The following is a 14,847-nucleotide window of genomic DNA, read 5'->3' as shown; positions in this document are numbered from 1 at the left end:
AGAGATCATCAGATTTTAAAAATTTAATTCCAACCAAAAGGGTATCTTCAGACTAGAGGTGGAGAGATTTGACCACTCCAGTCAGCAAAATGAATTCAAATGTGCACGTTTTAAAGTATCTGCATTTCCAGTCTGGGACCAGAAGATGGAAGGTAACTGATTTTCATCAGTAGGTAAGGAGCAATTTAGCCAAAAAAAAAAAAATGCATAAAGACCATGTTTTTGTGATTATCAGTCTGAAGAATGAAGAGACATGAAAACTCTCATACAATGTACACACGAATATGAATAGGGGGGAGGGGCCTCCAAAGTCACGTGATGATTGCTTTGGTCTGACAACATCAAGGCTAATAAAAAAAAAGTGTTTAAGATAAAAACTTCATAAATAAAACATCCGGGTGTTGTATTTAACACTTTACTCAATCTAAAGGTTACTAATACATAGAGCGCGTTTGTCTTTTTCTCCCCATCCCCAAACCCTCATTTACTTCTGGTTTCCCTGAAATCTTTTATGAAGAGGGAGCTTCCTCGCTGTCGACACCAGGTGAGGCCCAGTTCACTTTACTCTCCTTTTGCTTTTCCATTTTTCCGCTTTTTTCCATTTTCTACCACTAGGTGGTTTTCTGATTTGTTCACACCGTTTGCTGAAATACCGTTCGCGGCTGTTTTTCCAGTTTTTGCTTTCTTAGGCTCTTGGTACGTCCGAACGTAGAAGTTAAGGAAGAGACATATGAAGCTGACTGCATAGGCAATGAGAGCCCAGTGCATCCATTTGGGGAAGGGGCAATCGGTGTAAAGGGACAGCGCTGTGTGCCCAATGGTCACGTGGAACTGAACCTGAAAAACAAAACAGCGCGGGTACGTTTACCGTGGGCAGCAAGCAGCTCGTCGCCACCTCAGCGTCTTCCGTGCAGCTAAGACAGGCCCACGCTGTCGCCCCACGGTCCAAGGCTTAAGAGTTCTCTGGTTCCCCCTCGCTCAGGCTGCTGCTCAAAGGACATGTCCTCAGCTAGGGCTTGCTGCTAAGACCCAGGCACCTCCACCCAGAGGGTACCTCCATCCCTTTAACCGAAGGGCTTTGTTTCGTGTGGGTTTTTTCGTTTCGTAGGAATTATGTCTTTTGCATCTGCTGACTTCTGGACTGTCCACCTCTCCACTCGTGTACAACCGAGGGCGGGGCTCTGCGTTGGTCTCCATGATTCCCGAGCCCTTGGCCTGGTGTCTGGGCTCAAGGAATTACTTTTTGGATAATGTTGAATAATTTTACCTAATGAGAGGGAATATCAATGGCCTAAGAGAGTAAAGTAATGGTACTATCGGCTCTTCAACTTTTGTTTTCCTCCCATATTTTAGACTGATTTCTTTCCACAGAGTTGTCAGCAAGCCGGTACATATACTTCTAAAAATGAGCTTAACAAAATGGTTCATTACTTGTTTCTTACAGAATAGCAGACAGGTAAATATGCATTTGAAGGGACACAAGCCTTTAAAGACTAAGATTTTTTGGTAAAATTTTGTAGATATTTGAGAATAAGTGTAACAAGAGTGAATGGTTCTCAACATAAGAATTATGAATTCCACGGTACTAACAAGGGTTAGCTTTTTACAAGATTAACATACACGATTAACTGTTGTGAGAACTTCTCGCTTGGAAGTACACTACCCTTCACGAAATTAACATCCTGTTTGGAAAGGGCAATTGTGGTTTCTCTTTAAAGGACAGCATTATCAATATTAATTACTATATTAAATATTAGTTTTAAAATTTATCCCATGTAAGCCCCAAATTTCTATCAGACTGAAAAACTTTAAAAGTTTTCCATGGCAAAATCCAGACTTTAAGAACTTTTGATTTCACAATGGTTTTTAGGAGGTGCATCACGGAAGAAGGGTGAGTGTGAGGGGTGGCATCGCTAAAGGACAGTCAGGTGCGGGCTCCAGCAAAGCAGAGATGGAGAGTTCACATGAGTTTTGTCACCTCCTCATTTTCTTGGGACCATCTACTAATTACTGAGAGAAACGAATTACACAAGCTATATAAACGGCTTACACAAAAACTGGAGGAAGGTTCCTGCAGCATTTTACTTACAGATGAATCCTGCACACCCAGCATTTCCCAAAGGTTGTGCTTCCTGTTTGGTTAGCCTTTTGTTTAGAAACTTAAAGCAGAGATGAATAATGTTTCCAAATGTGATTCCACTGATAAAACTGTGTACACGCTATGATTAAGGCAAATTATAATAAATTCCAAGGCTTAAGGATAGCTACCAGGTTGGTTTTGGATTTCCAGTTTGGTTACTGGGCTAGTGCTTAGCTTGGAAGGTTGCACTGACGCACCCAGATGCTACAAGAAGTCCTACTGGGGGTAGGTGCTGAGAACTGCCTGCTCTGAAGACTAGCATTTGAGAATACCGAGCTCTGCTCTCTAAGGACTGTGTGTCGGGGAATTAAGAGTTCTCTGGTCCTTGGTCCCTTCCTTTTTTTGAATTTAATTTAATTAATTTTTAATTTTTTGGCCGTGCCACGAGGCATGCAGAATCTGAGTTCCCCAACCAGGGATGGAACTCACGTCCCCTGTAGTGGAAGCGTGGAGCCTTAACTGCTGGACCGCCAGGGAAGTCCCCCTTCGTCCCTTCCTTTACCCCACACCTTCCTTGGCTCTGTGCCTTTCCTACAACTTCCATATTCTAAACGTATGGGATCTGTTCACAAGGATGGAAAAATGGAATAGACAACAGAAAATTTATGTAAGGGCAAGATGAAGAGAGGCAGTAGTAACATTTCAAGTGGAAAAAAAAAAAAGCCTAAGAAAGAAGTTAGATTATTTTTCTAATCATAAATGAGTCTGCGTACTTTGTGGTGTGCTTAGGTCTTTACTCATCCATTTCACAGATATGTTTAAAGGATATTTCTCTTAGACAAGAGCTGAGTCTGGTCTTTTAAGGACATTTAAAAAACGAGTGGCCATGACCACTAGGTCTATGAACAGGTAGCTCAGAACCAAACAGTCTCAACTCCTATAGCTGGAGCACAGAGAAAGTCGACTTGGTAACAGAAAATTGCCGAAAATGACTCAGCACTTTACAATTAATTACATTCAAACATTCTCAGCGTTTCACCAGAAAAAACTTTAGAAGCATTTAACTCACCAGCTGCAGCATGGTCAGGTATTGTTTCCACCAAAGATACTTCTGAATCCATGGGCCAAAGGCAGTTAACCCGTAGTATGAGTACATAATCACATGGATGAAGGAATTCAGCTGGGCTCCGAAAAATGCTTTAGAGAAACAGAGGTAATTACAAGATACAGAAACCTGTATTAGGTGATAAACGATTTGGACATAAAATAAATGAATCTACCTTATTTTCCAACATTTAATCTTGAGTACAGATGAGGAATAAAAGTTGTAAAACAGTTCTAATGGAAAAGCCTTCTCTTCAGATCATGCCAAGTATTTTTAAAGTTTAGACTCAGGCTTTTACCATATAAATAAAAAGGGGTATCCTTTAGATGCAAAGGACTTTCAAAGTGGCCAGTTTTCAAATGAGGGTATTCCAGTGGCTTAAGTAGGCCCCAATACAGAACTATTGCCAGTATTACTTTGCACTCTATGACTCTTGGGGAAAAAAAGTCATGGTACATATAATTGTTTAAGCAGATTTGTAAATGTTTCATTATTGCCTTTACACGTGCTGATATACACAGCTACAACAAAACAGTACTTATTTCTTAGTTTTCTAAATAGTCTTCAATGGAAGGTAGCAAGGTGAACTGTACTAGTATATACGGACTTGTACCCTGGGTCCCCATCAGAGGAATGGTCTGTTTACAGCTCAGTGATGTGAAGCATCTCCAATGTACAGGCGTCTGAAAAGCTGGAGGCAGATCTTGGCCAAACTGTGAATTCAGATTCTCTTCAACACTGAGAAGGCTACACACAATTTCCTTTGAGTAAGAACCAACGGGTGCATTTGGGCCTATCTGAGAGCAGGAGTGGGCTTTGGGCTTGGACAGGAGACAAAGCCTTCAGATTGAGAAGCTGCATCTTGGTATCCTCCGGATCAGAACCACAAGAACTGCTCCCTATCAGAATATAACTTGCTATGTTTGGGATTCGTTTATGCTTATCTCTGGGGCAAATCTTTAGGTGTGAAAGTCGTCACAGATAAAAAGCGAAAGCTCTACTTTCTTCAAGTTTCTTTAAAGTGAAATTAACAGAGAAATAATTAACCATGAAAGTAAATTAAATTATAGACCAAGTCAAATTCTCACTACTTTCCATCTTACGTATTTACATAATTTACTACCTGGGGATATGTTCCTGAAAATGCTTACCCTGTCCCCCTGCGACCCACTTAATTCCAATCCACCACAATGTAAACATTGTACAGTGATGATATACGTGAAGGAAGGAGACTTGGTTGTTCTTCTTCCTCAGGATAAAAAACACTGTGTCCAAATACTCAATGCCTTTAGAAATAAAGTACCACCACAGAGCGGCAGCTATCTGTAGAAAGAAAGGGAAAAAAGCATTTTACTAACACCAGAATGACACTATCACATGGTTTTCTACACATTCTAAGTCCTCAACAATCTTCACTGCACAAAATGTAGGCGGCATAGAATCATTTCTGTCTAAGTGGGTGTGAAACCTAGGCATCTATTCACAGGGAAGATAATGGGAAAGAAAGAGTCCAAATCTATATCTACACGGTGCCAACAATTCAGAGAAAATTTTCAGTCTGTTCCATAGCTGGATGTCACCGGTACCCAACTGCTGAATGCAGAGCTGTAAACACTTGCACATTGCTATGATTTTCAACATGGCATAGAAACTGAGATATTTACTTTGTAAAGGTATTTCACTTGTTCATGCCTAGCCTATATCATACCTCAGAGATTCTTGAAAGTGTGCTTGGGTATCAACTGGGCTCTGTGAGTGTCTGTTTCTCTCTCTCTCACTTTAACATATGCAACAAAATACTTAATCACAGTAGTTTTTATTAGGCAGTAAAATCTTTAAAATGATAAATTGCAACAAACAAACACATACAACAAATATTTCTTAGGTCATAAATACAATCCTGCTTACATAAATAAGTCTTTTCTTTTCCTGGGCTCTAATTAAGACACCAGATGGTGCAGAAAGATTACATTACATGCTGAGATTAGAGATCCAAGGACCCAGTGAGAGGTGACCTCTGTATATATGTTTCAAAATATTTTCCAAGAATCCTACTAAAATAGTAACCTAAATTCATCTTTTTTATGCCAAGTATTTTCTATGACATGTGTCCTGTGCACAAATACCAAAGGCAGCGGTACATAACTGAAATCTGTTCATACGCCTCTGTGTGTCAGGGGTTTGGCAGATTCACTCACAGCCAGGCTTAGGCGTTTCGGAGCTGATAGAGACCTTCCTCATTTTATACCTGCACCTGTTGGATGCCATGGGTTTTTGTTTGTCTGGGTTTGGCTTTTTGCTTTTGAAAAACAAAGTTACAATTTTAAAGTGTAGGCAAGGAAGAAAGAGAAAGGCCAAAGAAAAAATAGTATTGTATTTACAAACTGAGAATTATTTACTGAATTTGCTTGAGTGATACTATTGTTGAAAATGATAAAGTTGTTTGAAAATAGGCTTGAAATAGGGAATTTCTCACAGCAACACTATATTTAATATTCACTATTATGTTAGTACTTTAAAGTATAACATTTTGGTGCAGCAAACTTTATCTAGAAGGGAAGAGATAATGTCTTGTTTCTCCCCCCATCTGGGCCTCTAAATTAGCCACAACTCATGAATAGTAATAAATAATCCTTCTCTTTAGTTTGTAAACTGAATAGCTACATCAAAGTGAAGAGATCCTTCTTGGCTACATAACAATGGATACAAAAATGAGTCTTTGGGTAAAACACTTATTCTGCCACATCTCATATTAGAGAGGAGGAGAGAGCCAGGAAATTTTCAAATGCAATCTGCTGCCACTCTGGTTCTTTCACCTACTTGATTTCAGTTCTCACAATAGCTCAATTTTTAAAGAACTGACCGTTTATGCATACCAGGATGGTAGGCTCACGATGACCAGAGTGGTAACCAAAATGTTAGCATGTTGTTTCGTCCAAGGGGTTTACCTAAGTTCACTCCTCACAGAAAGCAAGCCCAGCGCTTTTCCCTTTCCTTCCCCCGACCTGAGCAAGACCAGAGTCAGCGCTCCACCCAGGGGGACAGTTCTCTAGCAAGGTTACCGTAGCCAAGAAATCTATATAAAGGGGCTCCTCTCATTCTCTCTCAGTCGCATCACGGGTCTTAGGTTCTTGTTAACCATTTGTTTACATGACTAGTGTCTGCCTGTCCACCTTTGCTAGAATGTCAGCTCCACAAAGGCAGGGATCCTGTCTGCCTTTCCACCTGGGTCCCCAGGGCCCCTCACACTATCTGCATACAGCAGATGTTCAATACACATTTGCTGAATGAATAAAACCAACATGACAACCAAAAGGGGTGATTTCTCTTTCATCGGCACGTTATATCTCCTAATAGGGAAATGAAGACAGAGACATAAAATGATAACTACATTAAAGCAATTTGGTGTTGGGTCTTGATGAATACTGCTACTTATATTGTCCAACCCCAATGCTAAAGAGCTACTTTTTTCCAAGGGCAGCTACTACAAATTATATTTACATATATTACATGTAACATAAAACACATACATATAACATATGTTATATATGCTATATAAATATTTCATGTATATGTAATGTTCAATATGAACCATAGTACACAAGAGGAGTTCAATAAATAGTTATCAAAATAAGATAATTTACTGTTTCTTCGACTTGAGTAAAATGGTAATTTTACTGATGTAGGTGACTGCAAAGTAAAATATGATAACATTATATCACTAGTCTACTTTTCTGCAAATGTGATAAAAACTGAGTTTATACCTATACAAGTTGTGCTATGCTTAATTTACTAAACATTACATAGCTTATAAGACGTTCGTTCTCCTCAGACTTTCTTAACAAATGAATTCAACTTTCTTTAAGAGTTTCTATTCTTGACCCAAAAAACAAAAGTCTAAAATATCATCTTTATACTAAACATAGAACTTCTTTTTTTATTTTTTTGAGTACTGCATTTTAGTAATCCCACACACCTTCACTCTCACATCACCAAATGAGAGAAGATACTGGAGGGATGAAAACAGATTTTCAATTATGTACTTTTAAAAAAAAAAACATAGCTTTATTGACTCAAAACAATCCAGTACACTTTTAACACTATACTGAAGAATGTTTTTCACAGACTAGGGACTACAACATTAAACCAACTTCTACTGATTAACAGTGTTTTTAAGGTACTTACCCTGACTTCGTGAACGTTATCTGAATAATCCACACTCTGGCAAATATAGCTATATCCTGCATTATATGATCCCATGAGTAACTGGAAAAAGGGAATGATATTTGGAGTAAAGTTTTAGTAGACACAGCATTTATAAGCACTACCTACAATATGCAAACTTCCAAAATATTTTTAGAAGCAATACTGTCTTAAAATTTTTCAATGCATTAAGCATTTAATATGTTGGAATTTCTAAAATTTACTATCTGTCAATTTATTTTAAAATTGAAATCTAAATTTAAAATGACATGTGACATTTGGACTGAGACAGAGACTATCTTCCTCATAATATTAAGAAAAACTGTGATTCACCATGCAGCAAGAGTTGCATGGATTTCTACTCTTGAACCAGAGTGGGTTGCATCTAACAAATTGGGTCAAGTATCCAAATAAGTTAAAGTTTTTTATGAAGTTGAGCTTCTGTAGGTTAAGTTGTCAATTAAAGAAAGGTTTTTAAAAGGAGATACTGGGGCTTCCCCGGTGGCGCAGTGGTTGAGAGTCTGCCTGCCAATGCAGGGGACGTGGGTTCGAGCCCTGGTCTGGGAAGATCCCATATGCCGCGGAGCAACTAGGCCCGTGAGCCACAATTACTGAGCCTGCGCGTCTGGAGACTGCGCTCTGCAACAAGAGAGGCCGCGATAGTGAGAGGCCCGCGCACCGCGATCAAGAGTGGCCCCCACTCTCCACAACTAGAGAAAAGCCCTCGCACAGAAACGAAGACCCAACACAGCCAAAAATAAATAAATCAATAAAATTTAAAAAATAAAAAAGGAGATACTATTCTTTCTCCTAGCATCACCAGTCCAGTGCTCTGGGTTCACACAGAACGTTAATGAAGAGGCTCTTGGAAAACAAATTCCTTTTGCTCTTACGACCTAAGAAACGGCTGTGCCGATCTAGCCTTTAGGGTTTCCTTTCAAAACGCCATGCACGATTTGCTGCTGCCCAGAAAGGTGGACAGTGGTTAACAGCAACAGCTGTGTAACAGTTAACTCACTTCACGTCCAACCTAAAATACAATGACACCACGTAACAGGCTTGAAACTTGAGATCGGTATTTCACATCTGCATATTTTCATCAGCTACCAAACCTGAAACTGCTGAGTAAGAATTATAAACATACAGCTACAACTATTTACTGAGTGCTCAATGTGTTCCAAACACTATGTAAAAATTATCTCACTTACCTCTGATACCCTAGAAGTTAGGTATTATGCCCATCTTACAGATGGGGAAAATGAATCTCAAAAAGGTTAAATAACTTCCAGTGTCAGAAAAGCTAGTAAGGGTTATTTTAGAATCCAGTCTGTCTGCTTCAAAATCCCACTTTAAACAACTGTCTTACACTTTATATATGTTTCATATTTTTGTTATCCAAAAACGAAAACTGTCAATAACATAAAATTTACTCTTAGAGTAGCTAACATTTATCTTAGGGTACAACATTACCATGATAGTTTTACACATTCTCATTTTTTAGTTTGCAATAGACCTGGGGAATAATACAGTGAACTTTAGTAAACCTACCTCTCTGAAGATAAAAAGGTTGAGCAAAACCATCCCGAAATTATAGATAATGAGCGCTAAACGCATCTGGAAAGGTTCTCGGTCCTTCATCCATTTTGGACCCAGCCACACGAACAGGAGGTAAAGGGTACTTATACAAAGCGTAGGCAATGGGGACTGCATCAGAGGCCAATTTTCCACACGTTTATCTACAGAGAGAACATAAAATTCCTTATACAATAAATGTTCTATAAAATGAACTTATTAGGAAGCATAATGTTTCAATTTAGTTTTCCTAATTTGACCAAATACAGATTCTTAGAGGCCCAACAAAAATACATGACGTAAAAACCAAAGAAACGAGACCAATTCCTGGGAGTACCTTTTGAAAATGAAGTTTCATTACATAAGGCACACATTATATGTTTTACAGAGAACCTCGAGAACAGAAAGAAGAAACAAAGCTCATTGAAAATACAGAAGAGGCTTGGGATGAAAAGTTAATCAAAGGTTTCATAGATAGAAAATAAATACTTTAAGGAGAAACCTGACTTTCATATTAAACATCTGAAATTTATTAGCACAGTTTGGAAGCTGCTCCATCCTATGCCGAAGGCAGGAAAAACTTAGTAAACTGAAGAGGTCTGGAGCATGGAAGCCGTTCCCCGGAATATTTCTGGATACTGAAGACAAGAGTACAGTTATATGTGTATTAAGTTGAGGATTAAGTTAGAGATCATTCCTGTAACTCATTTAAACAGCAACCACATATTCAAGACATTTTTCTTTTTCCTTGAGAACATGAGTCTACCTTTTTTCCCATGAATATAACCAACTTAAGTACTTTTCTCTAAAGCTATAAATCATTTACCTTACATATCTGTGTGTGTGTATATATATATAAAATGTAACATATTATTTCATTTTAAATGAATCAACTGTTTTTAAATTCAAATATGCAACCCTACATCAAATTTATAATAGAATTTTGCCACAAATAAAACATTTCTAAGAGAAGCATGATGATGAAATATGAGGTTGACAAAAATTTACATTACAAAGACAATGAATTTTATATTTCTAAAAGCTAAACAGCATTTTAAAGGTTGTGAATCTAATGTCTAGTTTATTCTTGGTAATGTAAAACATTTCTAAGAGAAGCATGATGATGAAATATGAGGTTGACAAAAATTTACATTACAAAAGGACACTGAAGTTAATTTTTATATTTCTAAAAGCTAAACAGCATTTTAAAGGTTGTGAATCTAATGTCTAGTTTATTCTTGGTAATGCAAAACATTTCTAAGAGAAGCATGATGATGAAATATGAGGTTGACAAAAATTTACATTACAAAAGGACACTGAAGTTAATTTTTATATTTCTAAAAGCTAAACAGCATTTTAAAGGTTATGAATCTAATGTCTAGCTTATTCTTGGTAATGCAAAACATTTCTATGTTCTATTTTGAGGAAAATAATATATATTTTTAAAAGTAAAAAAAAAAATTTATCTTTCAGCCATTTCCTAAAACCTAGCCTAAATGGATTTAACTTAATTGCTCATTACAATGTCCCCCTATTTAAACTGTCAGTTTTACTAAAACTATATATGCAAAATAGCTCTGGGTAAGTTAACTGTCTTTCAATATACTTTACCTAAAAATAAATTAGTCTGTTTCTATATGCTGTCAAAAGAAAATAAGATACAAGACATGAAACACAAATACAAAAATATTTAATCACATAGCTTCCGAAGTTGGGGCGTGACACAATAACCATGGTTTCTATAAAATAAGAGTTGTTAGAAGGGTGGGATAGTGACTTGAAAAAAAACACATACGAAAACAACAACAACAAAAAAAACAGAAAAACTGAATTTACTTTATCATTTACAGAGGAGGCCTACTCTCTATCTATTCATGGAAATTATGGTTCTGTCATTCAAATGAAAACATATTCCAGAAATAAAAATAAACTAAAGTACTTAAAAGACAGGAGAGAGAGTAATCCTCTTACAAGGAGGGAGTGACTTAAAAGATGGGGGGGCTGATTTTTGTTGAAGGCACTGTGCCACTACGGTCTTACCAGTGATTGTTCCCTTTTCTTTACTGTTGTCATATTATTCTTCTGTGACCGTACCTTTCTATGCCAAAAGCCAACCTAAAACATAGGGTATTCATCGACTTAGATCTTTATTTTTCTATATTATAGAAAAAAAAACCAAAACTAATACAAACCCCCTAAATCCTAAAGCTTGGCTCTACTTCAGGTCACTAGGGAAGGAGCTGCCGGGGTGTTTCACCCCCATCCACAAACCTGACAGAGGGCAGATGCTGCTTTTCCCATAGATACAAAGAGCAAAAGGACTCTGTTATGAGAGAATCTATGTAACAAAGACAGGAAGATAAATTCACCTGTAAGGAGACTCTAATTTCTGACATCACGGATTATGTCTTACTCTTATACACACAGAATTCCTCTTGACTTCAAAGGCAGTTCTGAGCAGCAAGCAGGAAAAAACTAGGGAAATGGGGCCAAACTTTCCCCTAAATCAAGAATAAATAAATAAGCTCCTTCTTTCAGATGCACAGTATGAGTAACTCAATCAACAGAGGTATTTAAAGAGACACGAGTAAGAAGCTGCAGGTCTGATAAGATGAAACACTGAGAGAGGCCAAGAGAAGGGTAAAGAGGTGGAGGGGAGCAGATAAGGAGTAGCAGATGTATCCGAGAAGGCACAGGAGGCTCCATCAGTAAACAGTCGGGCTGAGTTTCAATGCCAGCTCTGTAGCTGTGGGTAGGACCTTAAGGGCATAATCGGTCCTCATCTCCTGATGGAGAGATGAAGGGGAACTAGATTAGTGCTTCTCCAACTTTAATGAGGAGAAGAATTACCTGGGGGCACAGTTACAATGCAGGTTCTGACTCAGCAGCTCAGGGTACAGCCCATTTTTAAGAAGATTCTACATTTTCTAGGAAGTTCCAACTGACTCTACGCCAAGAGCGTCATGGACCATCCTTGAGTATCAGAAAACTAGGGGATCCCTTGGGATTTTTTTTTAAACTTTTGAAAATTGTTACTTTTTAAAATAACCATTAGGAGGAAGAATGGAATTGAAGGTAAGGAAAACTGGATCAAGAAAATAGGCAGTTTCCGCTGGCCAGGGGACCCACTTCTCACGGCCAGAGTCCCTGCACGTGTGTTCCCTTACAGGGCATCACACGGTCCTGTAAACTTCCTTAAACTGCCATCTCCCTCACGGCCGGGGCTGGGTACCTCACTCTTGTATTACCAGGCCTGTTGAGGCGCCTGAACATTTATTTGATGAATAAATGAGGAGTAGATCATTTTTTTTTCATATTGGTCCTTTATTGTCTATCCCTTCAGTGAAACCCAACAGTACAGTTATTGATAGTCGAGGTTTCTTCAGAGTCCAGCAACCCGTCCCAATCTTCCTCCATGTCGGCTCACAGCTTTAACCTGAACTCAGTCGACAGCACCTCACCCCAGTACTGAGTGAATGTGTGCTCCATGGGGCTCAATGTCTTTACCACATTGCTTTCTCCAGGGAAAAAACACAACACCCAACAATGCAAGTCACGCCTTCACTTGACAACCACTTAACAGAGCCCTACGCCCAGCCTATAAAAGGCCACATTTCACACCATATCCATCTCAAATTAGCCCTCCAGTTTACAAGGGTCAGAGAGCTCTCAAAAATTCCACCCCCAATGATTATCACAGAAGTTGTAGCCATTGTCAGCAACGTGAATCACAGTACAATAGCAACTTCCACTCTGTGATAACATTTGCATGAAATTTCTCCAGGTCTTTGCAGTTATCTGTGTCTTTCTGAATTTGTGTGCATTAATATTTCTATCTGATAAGATAGCCTACACTTCTTTTACATGTTCCCTTTTCCACGAAAAAGAAGGACTGAGTAGGTCACAATACTATCAAACAATGATACGAAAATTCACCATTACTAAACAGTCCCCCAAGTCTTGAACCAAAAACAAGTGATGGCAGATTAGAACAGTAAAGAAAAACCACGAGTACTGAAGCTTTACCTATTTTATGTTAATAATGAACTATTTTATATAAAATAATGAATTGCCCAGCTTTTCATTAACACAAATGTTTAAATGACATTTTTTATATGTTGCCTTTCTTCTAAGAAAGATGTGTGCACTTGCTTACCTTTTTCTTTTGGTTTTTTTCCAGTTTTATTGAGAAACAACTGACATACATCATCACTGTATAAGCTTAAGGTGTGTAGCATGATGGTTTGATTTACATAGACTGTGACACGATGACCACAATAGGTTCAGCTAACATCCATCTTCTCATATAGAGAAAATAAAAAGAAAAGAAAGAAGAAAAAAAGGAAAACATTTTTCCTCCTTGTGATGAGAACTCTTGGATTTACTCTAACAACTTTCCTATATACCACGCGGTGGTGTTAGCTACAGTCCTCACGTCGTACACCGAATCCCTAGTGCTTATCTCATAACCAGAAGTCTATACCTTTTGACCACCTTCCTCCAATGCCCCGTCCCATCACCTTCCACCTCTGGTAACCATACGTCTGACCTCTCCTCCTGAGTTTGGTGTTTATTTTTTTTAACAACCTTTTGAAGGTAAATTAAATCCTCTATTCATTTGAGTTACACTGACTCCAAATGTAGATTACGCATATTAGAGTAAAAGAAGATATATTTCTGGTACACTGTCAATACCCTGCTCCTACACAGCTATGGGTGGGATTCCATACCATGAATTTATTAGGAAAAAAAAAAGAAAAATTCTGTTGAAACCCTATCCCTCCTGCCACCACTGAAGTCAAATTCTGTCGTCAAGGAATACCAAGATTCAAATGGGTTTCATGTAACACTCTTGGGAATTCTCTCTTTGAAAAGCTCTTCTTTTTGGTGGGGGTGTGGGGGAATCAATATGGTAGAAATATAAATTGGACTCCAGTCGATCTGTTTGCCAAATTGTCTTCTTTCTATATTTTATATTATTAATATGTTTATTAACAGGTCTATGCCTTTATATCTTGATGATTTTGCTCTCATTTTTGGGCCTATTTACTAACAATATTAAGCCTTTCATGTTGCATGGAAGACTTGATCTAAACTAGATGTGAAGAATTTTAGATTTAGAAATGATCCCTTTATCTCAGAAATGAGATTCAGAGAGGCCAAGAGACTCCTGTGGCCCAACAGCTCTTCCAGGGCCACTCAGTCACCACACCCACTCATTTTAAGGGAGAAATGCTCCCATCAATTTCTTCCTAAATTATAGGTTTAAAGAAAATTTTCAAATAGAATTGTGACTATCCATCATGTTCCTTCAGGAGAAAGAAAACAAGAGGGACCTGCAAAAGTCCCCTTAGCAGAAAGAAGGACAAGAAAGAAACAAACCAAGGCTCACGCTTTCATGGGTGGTGCATCTGGCAGACCTGGTCGGGGGTTCGTGACGTTTTGGAAGACATGACACTAAATGCTGGGGAAGGACCGAGGATGTCTAGCCTGGAAAAAAGGAGGCCTCAGCAAATACTAAAGAGATATCAGATTTATGCTCTATTGCCAGAGAACCAGTGAGAAGAGCTTTGGGGAAATAAATTACACCTGAATTCAGAACATTTCTAACCATGAGGTCTCTTTTTCTGTAAGTAGAAAAGCTGTCTCCCTTGGTAATGAGTTCCCTCTCTGAGTTTTAATGTTAAGCAAACCTAAAGCTAAATATTATAGCAAGTCAAGTTTAGGAGCAAGAAACTTTATTTCAATAATAAGAATTCCTAAGACACATTACCTTAACCTTCCAGACCCTTAAGAGTTAACTTCTTTCTCAGGAAATAGTTTCCATTTAGAACATTCTGACTGTTTCATAAAGCTCATGCCGAGTGGGACTGATTTATTTACAAAC

At 38.2% G+C, this 14,847-nt stretch overlaps 1 protein-coding gene across 1 annotated transcript; it reads right to left on the bottom strand.

Annotated features, from left to right (window-relative positions):
- Window positions 1-399: 399 nt before the first annotated feature.
- On the bottom strand, window positions 400-13,260 carry ELOVL4 (ELOVL fatty acid elongase 4). Its single transcript, XM_082475724.1, has 6 exons — window positions 13,117-13,260; window positions 8,937-9,124; window positions 7,371-7,451; window positions 4,337-4,508; window positions 3,150-3,277; window positions 400-837 (listed from the first exon to the last, which is right to left on the bottom strand). The coding sequence occupies exons 1-6, from the start codon at window positions 13,196-13,198 to the stop codon at window positions 562-564; spliced, it is 927 nt and encodes a 308-aa protein (XP_082331850.1). The 5' UTR covers window positions 13,199-13,260; the 3' UTR covers window positions 400-561.
- Between the last annotated feature and the right edge of the window lie 1,587 nt (window positions 13,261-14,847).

Source organism: Balaenoptera physalus, assembly GCF_965194825.1.
Source record: "Balaenoptera physalus genome assembly, chromosome: 9".
NCBI classification, from domain to species: domain Eukaryota; kingdom Metazoa; phylum Chordata; class Mammalia; order Artiodactyla; family Balaenopteridae; genus Balaenoptera; species Balaenoptera physalus.
Note: the sequence above shows the minus strand (reverse complement) of the source record. Positions and strands in the feature narration are given on the sequence as shown.